This window comes from Vigna unguiculata, chromosome 2 (assembly GCF_037176805.1).
Source record: "Vigna unguiculata cultivar grain cowpea cultivar isolate G323 ecotype 2 chromosome 2, ASM3717680v1, whole genome shotgun sequence".
NCBI classification, from domain to species: Eukaryota; Viridiplantae; Streptophyta; class Magnoliopsida; order Fabales; family Fabaceae; genus Vigna; species Vigna unguiculata.
Window position 1 is genome coordinate 35,960,545 of NC_140793.1, and position 10,161 is coordinate 35,970,705.

At 28.7% G+C, this 10,161-nt stretch overlaps 1 protein-coding gene across 1 annotated transcript; it reads right to left on the minus strand.

The window, feature by feature from the left end:
• Nucleotides 1-1,233: 1,233 nt before the first annotated feature.
• Nucleotides 1,234-4,391, minus strand: Y14 (RNA-binding (RRM/RBD/RNP motifs) family protein). The gene is made up of 4 exons (XM_028058442.2): nucleotides 4,039-4,391; nucleotides 3,807-3,943; nucleotides 2,220-2,371; nucleotides 1,234-1,668 (listed from the first exon to the last, which is right to left on the minus strand). Exons 1-4 carry the CDS (start codon nucleotides 4,310-4,312, stop codon nucleotides 1,623-1,625), a joined length of 609 nt encoding a protein of 202 aa, XP_027914243.1. The 5' UTR covers nucleotides 4,313-4,391; the 3' UTR covers nucleotides 1,234-1,622.
• Between the last annotated feature and the right edge of the window lie 5,770 nt (nucleotides 4,392-10,161).

A 10,161-nucleotide genomic window follows, 5' to 3' on the forward strand; every position in this document is an offset into this window, starting at 1 on the left:
GTTTCCACCAAGAATCAAATTTGTATACAATTTTATTTTAGTTTATAAAAAAAATATCGTTCGGATTTTTCCCACAAAAATACTCACTGAAAATTTCATTCGGATATATATTAAATATCCTTGAAAAATATTGCATTGTTTATCCTCATTGCAATGTTAGAAAAGAAAAGAAAAGAAAAAGATCGACATGAATAATCCAGAAGAAACATTCCAACTGGTTATTTTTATCTAGGAGGGAAAATCATTTTCCCAACTCTTCACTTTTTTATTTAGCTGAATAATGTTTCTCCTCACCTAAATCAATTAAAAACGAAGAAAAATGGTTTAACAAAAATTAGAGTAATATTTATGGAGAGTTGTAACATTTGGTACTAGAATTTTTTACGGAATAATTTGTATTATCAGTTGACTAGAAAATGAATAAGATTGTTTTGTGAGACGTGGATAAGCATCGTCTTTAAGAATTTATTTGTAGTATATCACTCAAATAAATTGATGATCCCAGAACTAAAAAGTTTGTAAAAATGAAGAGTGAATGTAGATATATAATTTGAAAGAGATAAAAGACATGTATTTATAAATTATGTAAGATTGATCTACACGAACAAGTGTTGTCATGTTTAGTTAGATTAAGAAAACTTTGAAGAAACGTTGTAGAGACTTTACAAAGAAAGAAAAGGAAACATTCATGAATCAATGTAGCCGAAAATCCTCCAATGTCCACAAGACCAAAAATTAAAAAAAAAATCATGATAAGACTCCACATTTATATTAATCAAATCAAAATAAATAAATCAAGTAATAAATGTAGAAAGAAAGTCTAGACAAGGCCTACAATTTCAGGTGTGTGACTCAACTCCTTTATTAAAAGTACCTGAATAATCAATGTTTATTAATCTTTTGAGAGTGTCAAATCTAAACAATATGAAACAACGGAGGGGACATTTATATTTATATTTATAAACAAAAAAAAAAAGCATTTCGTGCGCAATTAACAATTAATAATTGACAACCTTTTCACCATGTTAACATTTAACATGCATGCGCACGAAGGAAGCCATTTATTTGAGTAGTATTAAGAAGTGTGAATCACACGCGGGTTTTATAACTAAACGACAAACATCCACCAAACCCAAATATAGGTGTTCCATAACTCTTTTAACTTTATTAAGCCTTTACACGTAACAAATACCAATACTCATGTATATGCACGGACAGGTAAATAAAAAGATATGAGAAAAACATCCATAAATTGAAAAAACAAAAAAAAAGGGAAAAAAGAGGCTCCGACACAAACTTTAACATGTAGCAGAAACAAGCTGCAAACGAAAAGAGACCCTACGTTCCTCAACAGAACAACGTTAGATGTAAGAAAAAGCATATCCAAAACACGTTACTATAATGAAACAATTGAGTGTTAAACAGCAAACACCAAAATACACTAGCTAAAAGTTTAAAGCATTCAACAAGGGATGTATCCGATGAAAATCGCCAGCATCAAATATGTATTTTGCCTGACGGAAGCACAACTTCAGAAAAATCCTCCACAGCCATAGCAATAAAACCAAGCTGCTATTTAACGGTCCACACACATCAACACAAACATTTACTCAATAAACATGTCAATATCTCCTCCTGGGGCTCCTGGAGCGCCGTTCACGAGGTGCTCTGCGAAATGATAAAGTTAAAATCATTCTTAAACACTGAAAATATTTAGAGTATCATTCCAGAAAACCTTAAGCACATGACTAAGTTCTAGCTACCCGTAGTTCTCACCCGTGGTTTTAAGAGCAATTCAAGTATACAACAGAGTGTTCACACAAGGGGAAGAAACACAGGGTTAGCATCTGCCTAACACAACTAAAATGGGGAAGTTTTTTTTAAATATTGTAGTAAACAAGTTCAAAATTGGAACAAAGTGTTTTACACTTATCCACCGTCCAGGAAAATACACCATGTTTTCTTCTTTTTTTTCCTATCCTTTAGAAACATATAAAATATCCATTTTCATTTCTGTCGAACCTAAGAAACAAAGATATGCTTTACAAACTTTTAAGAAGTCATTTCAGATTGGCTGAAATAAATTCCACATTGGGAAATACCAAACCAAACAAAGTGACACTAAGACCAACACCGCATACAAAAGGGACTTTTTTTTAATGTTGCAAAACAACAAAATTTCTGTCAATATTATGTATCATTAAACATGTATAATATACCTAGCATTCTTCCTTCTGACTGACTCATTAATAGGTCCACTGCTGAAGGCCCAGTCAACATAAATGGTTTGGGTAAGAAGCTCGGATCCATTCAAATTCTCTATTGCATTTCGAGCTTCTTCAGCACGCTCGTATTCAATCAGTGCATAACCCTAAAATAAAAATGTTCATTAGTCCAGAAACCAAAACTTTCACACGATAAAGTTGCTGATGCAGAAATGTGATAAACAAAGTTATAGGAAGCAGGATAGCAAATTTGCATTCCTTACCCTTTTTTTTTTAAATCAAAAGGCAATCAATGTTGTTTGTACACAAAAGCACAGATGGCAGAAAATTTTGCTGGACGGGAATTAACCCTGCTCAATAATATTCTACAGAAAGAGACCCGTCTTCTGATAAAATGGACCAGTAGGGATAGAGGTGTACAAGAATACAATATAATAAAGATGAAGAACTAACAGTAACCTATACATGGCTAGGAAAACTGTATCTTTCTTACCTCGGAGTCTTTCAAACTCAAGACGTGAAGATGCTATACTTGCAGTACCATCAATTTATAAGAAAATAATGGAGGGTCACCCAATTTCAAATCTTTTTCTATCAATGGGAAACATATTAACAGCATTCCACAAAGTAACAGATTTGGGCCAATAATTAATCACCAAGACAAACAAAATTAATGCCAGTATAAGGATAGAAAAATGTGGTAAGCAAAGTTATGGGAAGAAGGATAGAGAATTCGCGATTTAAAAAAATTAATCAACGCTGTATGTACATAAAAGCCCATATGGTAGAAAATCTTGCTAAGTCAATAAACCGTGCTTATGATTTACAAAGAGTCTAAAAAGAGACTTGTCTTTTTAATTAAATGAAGTAGTTGAATGAAGGGACAGAAGTAAACAAGGATACAATGCAACAGAAATGGTGAAGAAATGACAATAACCTAGACAGGGTTAGGAAGAATTGTATCTTTCGTCCTTCACATTCTCTCAAAGTACAGACATCAGGATGGTATTGATCTTATACTTGCAACACAACTCCAACTGGGGAGGTGGGGTTGTAATTTGTTCCCACAAAATATCAGCTCTGGGCCAGTAATTATCCACCGAGTGAAACAAATTTCAAACCAAGAGTCACGACAAGAAAAATAGGAACCAAAGTAAAAGAAAAATCAGAACATCAAGAGTCAAATGACTCAAATCACCAAAATGGATCAGCGATCAGGACGCTGACAACACAATGCCAGATACAAAACAATCACAACCTAGTAGATCAAACATTTGTCAAGTTCCACTTAGGTTATAACCATGCATATAGTTGTCATGGTGTCAAGATCAATTACAATGAAAAGGGTGTTAATTGAAACGAAAACAGTCACGAAGTTATGTCAAAGTACAGTTAAATTTCACAGTAACAAAAGACAATGAAAAATTCGAAAGGCTTTATATAACCAGACAGTGACTATATAGTATGTGTATCCAATGAATTATCCTAATGACTACGAAACTCAATAAATCAATAGTAACAAAGAAGGAGACAAAGAAAAGGAAACAAAGAAAATAAACGAAAAGAGGAACGATGAGTTACTTTGACAAAACCAGTGCGGCGATTGAGATTCAAATGCAGGTTCTTAATTTCTCCGTATTCACCAAAGGCATTTTGCAAATCATCCTCTTGCGCTTCCTCGTGCACGCCGGTCACCAGAATGATCCATCCTTCAATGGCTAGAAGAAGTGAAAGAAAACATAAATAATTAAATTAAATTAAATTAAATAAATAAAAAGTAAAACCCTAACCCTAAGAGGGAGAGGGGACTGACATCTCTGTGGGCCAGGGCCACCCTCGGTGGTGAGGGAGTCGAAGTCGGAGCCAGAGAGGCGAGTGTTGCGGTTGGCGTCGGTGTCCTGACGGAAACCGCGACCCTTGGTCTTCTTGGGGGCGGAGAGAGAGGTAGTGGCCGCGGCGGTGATGGCTGATTTAAGTTTCGGGTGAGGCGGAGAAGCGTCGGCGTCGGGGGCGCCGTCCTCGTCCATCAAGTCATCGTCCTCGGGCTCGAAATCCAAGGCTTCTCCGTCGGCTGCGCCACCTTGCATTTTTGCCTCCGCTTCTTTCTCAACGCCCACAGTAAAATTGAGTTCTATGTGGGTTGGAGCACGTTTCTGCGAGTGATAGAGAGTGAGAGAGAACCCTTTTATATGCTTGCAATGGTAAAATCATTATCTATATTTTTTTTAATATTTCCTAAACTTATATATATTGTTTCTTGAAAAAAAAAATTATTCATATTTTTACTACTTGTCAATAACCTGAGATAAACCTTAAAAACCCAATAAATCATATCCATAAAGAAACTTTTTTAATTATCCTTCTAAATTTCAAAAACAGTTTTTACATCTTAATTTTTTTTATTTGTAAACTAAAATAGAAATAAAAATGAATAAAAGAATAAACGTTGGGAATTTTAGTCTAGAATTAGTTGAACCAAACTAACCATCTAAACTCCGTGATATCGTGTTATTATCTAAAACATATTTATATTTGGATATAAATATTTATCTATAAAACAAATAGGATTGAAGATATTTTGTGTCTCCAAATTATGACATCATCCTCTCAGAGTTTTATATTGGTCGGTTTCCAAACTGAAATAAATTGATATAGTTATTGTTACTAAAAGTTGTTAAGAATTTGTTAATATAGTAATTGACATTGTTATATATATATATATATATATATATATATATATATATATATATAACGTGTTTATGTATTGTCATGTAATTATTTCGTGATGATTAAACACACTTAACAAAGTTTGTGAATGTTTTAAATGTGGTGATAGATAAAGAAAAAATAATTTAAGAGATAAAATTGATAAATTATAAAATAAAATGTAATTGTTATTATTAATTGTTTCTAATAGTATTAAAAAAAATACAAATACAATTAGTATTATTTTGAAAATGTTATCATTATTTTTATTACCATTGACATTATGATCATCTCATAAAAACAATGGAAAATATTTTTTTTTTGTTTAATGAAGATAAATAACATCAGCAAAGTGAGTGTGAAAGTAAAGACAATAGCAATGAAAGAAAACTTCAACAAAGAAAAAGTAATGAAATGATGTTATTGCAGAGAAAAAACAAACTGTAAAACAACGGTTACATGTTAAATTGTTTTAAAAATAATAAATAACTTATTATATTAGAAATTGTGAAATAGGAATTAAAAAAAGTGAATACAAAAGAGAAAATCCTCTTTATTTATTGTTAAAAAAAATTACAATTAGTACTATTTTGAAAAATGTTATCATTATTTTTATTACCATTGACATTATAATTATTTCATAGAAACAATGGAAAATACCCTTTTTGTTTTGTCTAATGAAAGTAAATAGCATCAACAAAGTGAATGTGAAAGTAAAGATAATAAGCAAGAAAAGAAAACTTCAACGAAAAAACAGTAATGAAATGATGTTGTTGCATAGAAAAACAAATTGTAAAATAACGGTTATATGTTAAATAATTTTAAAAATAATAAATAACTTATATTAGAAATAGTGAAATAAGAATTAAGAAAAGTGGATACAAAAGAGAAAATTCTCTTTATTTATTTATTGTGATGGATTATTATTATTATTATTAGAATCCAGTGTGTATCTAAATTTTTAAGTTTAAAAGAAAATTTGAAATAATAGTAAGAAGTTGTTTAATATTAACGATAGAGAAACTATAAATATGATGAGAAAAAAAAAAGAAAAAAAATGAAATTTATGACAATTATTTAAAAAAAATCAATCTAGCATTTATTATTCAAAATTAGTTAAAAATATTATAAAAAATAAAATTAAAATCATGAGATGGGTACATAAAATATATAATCATCTTTTTATTTATATATATATATATATATATATATATATATTATATTAATATTAGCATTATTAATATAATTATAACTGATGGTAACACATCATAACATAAAAGTTATTTGTAAAAGTATACTAAAAGCATGTGTAAAATAAAAAAATTAAAAATATTTATCTTTAACTATATATAAGAGGTTATACTTTTTTTGTATCTTTTTTTATTCTTTCAATCTAACTCTTTTAATTATTACTTTTTAAATATAAATAATTAACTGTTTTTTAATTTTATCATAATTCAAATAATTACTTATTATAAAATAATTGTTTATTTTTTTACTATTTTAGTAATTATTTTTTCAAATTTAAATAATTACTTGTAATATTATTTACACAATATTATTTTTAATATTTTTTATTTTAATAACTAAATTTTATTTTATCTATAATTATATGATTATATTTATATATATATATTGTTTTTCTAATTTTTGTCTTTTAATTACTGTTTTAAAAATTTAAATAAGTTAAATATATTAAAAAATACATACAAATAGACATGATAGTCGTCTGTATTTATGTTAATGTAAAAGTAATGGACAAAAATGTGGGAGTGCACATAATTATATGTATTATTTTCCTAATTTCTCTATTCATCGGGGATGAAAATCTTGAAATCCCTTTAAATTTATCATCATAAATTAGTATGAATCTTTTGAGGCAAACATATGCATCATTCTATATTCTCCGTCACAAGTCATTGTTGCAGCAAATACAACATCAATAAAAAAAAAATCAATTAAATTCTCATAAACTTGCCAACTTAGTGATATAACTTTGAACCAAATGACGTGATTATTATTTTGTCAAGTTACCTTACTCAATTGTTGTCATATATAATTTTATTACTAATTTTATTTTACAGTTATATAATTATGATTTTATAATTTACAAATTTATCATCTGATAATTTTATAAATATGATAATATGACGATACGAAATACAATTGTATAACAATAATACAGATAACAATATAATATGTAACATAATATAACAATAAAATTAGCGATATGATATGATAATATAACATAATGATACGATGATATGATGATATAATAATATGACGATGACAATATAATAATACGAAGATATGATGATATCACGATATGACGATATAACAATAAAATGATATAACATGTTATGGTACATCCAATAAGATAAGTCTCATATTGTTTAGGAATCAAAGAGGTCAAACGTAATTTAAGGTCTTGTTATTTTGAGTGAATCTACTGTTCAAAAGGATTTGAGAGGAATGCATAAAGGGTGATCACCTTGTTCTTTTTTAGATGATGCAGGAGAATGACATAGATGGAATAATAGAGGGATTGTTGAAAATTCAATCCCACTGTTGTTAAAGAGATTAGAAAGTAATGGATAAAAATTACCACTTTATCCTCGTTATATTTATTGTTAATAAATTTTCCAATAAAAGTTTGTTTTCAATTATTTGTTAATCATTTAATCAAATAGTTAAAAGATGATTTTAATTTACTATAGTATACAATTTGTTTATGTTATTGTTTATACACTTGTTATATTTAATTTGGAGAAAAAACATTATGTTTTAATTGTTTAAGAGGGACCTCACAATTGTTATGTTGGTGCTGAAAAAACTTTGGGATGTGACATTTTGTACGCACATTACAAAATGACTCTCCTTTTGTTCTATATCAACTAATTATGTAAGTGTTAAAATTTCCTTTAAATTTTATCCTATTTTTTTGAAGGTGTTTTAAAATTCAGCACAACTAAAGAGTACTTCAACTCAGTTCAGTTCAGTTCAGTTATGTTCAGTTCGGTTCGATCTGGTTCGGTTTAGTACATTTCAATTTAATTTGGTCTGGTCCGGTTCGTTTCGATTTAGTGCGGTTCAGTTCGGTTCAGTGTTGTTCTGTTCGGTTTGGTTCAGTTTAATAAATAATATATAATGAATTTTTAAAATAGTTGTTAAATTTAAAATTAGAAAAATAAAAGATGAACATAAGATAAGTTTTTAAAATAACTGTTGAAGACAAAATAAGTTAGTTTTTAGACTAACGGTTATAAGTAAACTATTTATAAAATAAATAGTTTTTAAAATAATAATTAAGGGTAAAATAGGAATAACGAAATATGGACACAAAAGATACTATCTCTTTATATATGTTATATATTGTTATGGATGAAAGAAGTTAATATAACTAAACTTAACTATGATTATCTGTATTATATTAAAGTAACAAAAAAACTAAACTATTTATAATAAAAATTAAATATTAAAGTAAAAAAAATTAATAAAAGTTAAACAATATTGTTTTATCATTCATTTTTTAAAAATTGAACATCTATCGATTAACTGCTCATTGGAATATGTATTTTATTTTCTCCTTTCTCTTCAATGGCCTCTTATCAGGAATATCGCACACACTTCATTTTTTAATTCAATCACCACCATTGAAACAATGATCGTGAGCTTCTCATCCCCGTCACTACTATATAAGGCCATGTCGCCTTGCTCTCGTCGTCCTACCTTGCCACCTTCACTATAATTCTAACACCTCACACCCTATCCAACTGATATGTCTATTTTTTAACTTTAACCCTAACTAACATTTTATCTTCCTCTTATATATCTTTTGCATTCTTCTCATTTTTTTATACTCAATGCTTCATTACTCCCATTTCACATTTTTTTGTCAACATCTTATAATATTTTTCTTAAATATTTAGGATTTTACCAATTTCGGAACTCTATGTTCTCCACTTTGACAAAATAGTTATTTGTGTGAAAGGTGAATAGTAAATAATTTAAACTTGTCCTTTGATTTTTTTTTTTTATTGAAAATATACAGTTTCTTTATGTTACTATTTATACACTTGTTATATTTAATTTGGGAAAACACATTATGTTTCAATTGTTTAAGAGGGACCTCACAATTGTTTTGTTGGTGCTAAAAAACTTTTGGATGTGACATTTTTTACACACAATACAAAGTGACTCTCCTTTTGCTCTATATTTAACTAATTATGAAAGTGTAAAAATTTTCTTTAAATTTTCTCTTCTTTTTTGTGAAGGTGTTTTAAAATTCTTCACAATTAAAGAGTATTTCAGTTCAATTTAATTCAGTTTGGTTCGTCGATTAGGTTCAGTTCGGTTCGATAAGGTTTAGTTCAGTTCGGTCCGATCCGATTCAGTGCGATTTGATTTGGTTCGGTCTGGTCCGGTTCGGTTCAATACAATTTGGTTTGGTTCAGAGCAGTTTAGTTTGGTTCGGTCCAGTCCAGTTCAGTTCGGTCCGGTTCAGTTCAATTTGGTACTGTCCAGTTCGGTTCATTTTGTTTTGGTTCGGTGTGGTTCGATTCAATGCGGTTAGGTTTAGTTTGGTTTGGTCCGGTTCGGTTTGGTTCAATGAATTTTGTTTCAGTTCGGTTCATTGTGGTTCGGTTTGGTTCAGTGCAGTTCAATTCGGTCCGGTCTGGTTCAATGCGGTTCGGTTCGGTCCGATCTGGTCCAATTCGATTCGGTTTGGTCCAATTGGATTCAGTTCGATTCAAATCAATTCCATTCAGTTTAGTTTAATAAATAATATATAATAAATTTTTAAAATAATTGTTAAATGTAAAATTAGAAAAATAAAAGATGTACATAAAAATTTTTTTTAAACAACCGTTAAAAACAAAAGATATTTTTAAACTAAAGGTTAAAACAAACTATTTATAAAATAAATAATTTTTAAAGTAATAATTAAAGGTAAAACAAAAATAATATGAATAAAGTTAAAAAACATAACTAAACAGAAAAGAAAACTAGAAAAATATATTTTGACTATAAAATACATACAAAAGTTACTTTTTAATATTTAATTAACGTAGCTGTGTATATAAATAATAAATAATAAACACCGATTAAATGAGATGTAAATCTAATGCAGGAATTCTTTAGTTGTTATACATAAAGTGATTATTTAGATACATATTTGAATTATAGTTTTTTAATTTTTTCCCTCAACCATGGTGATAGGGTTGTTGGA

Bases quoted from the DNA above. Each gene is read 5' to 3' on its own strand.
- Y14 (XM_028058442.2), bottom strand. From the start codon at position 4,312: ATGCAAGGTGGCGCAGCCGACGGAGAAGCCTTGGATTTCGAGCCCGAG. The intron at 3,944-4,038 runs GTCAGTCCCCTC...CACTTCTTCTAG, and splicing joins TGGCCCTGGCCCACAGAGAT to CCATTGAAGGATGGATCATT. The intron at 1,669-2,219 runs GTATATTATACA...ATCATTTCGCAG, and splicing joins GTCAGAAGGAAGAATGCTAG to AGCACCTCGTGAACGGCGCT.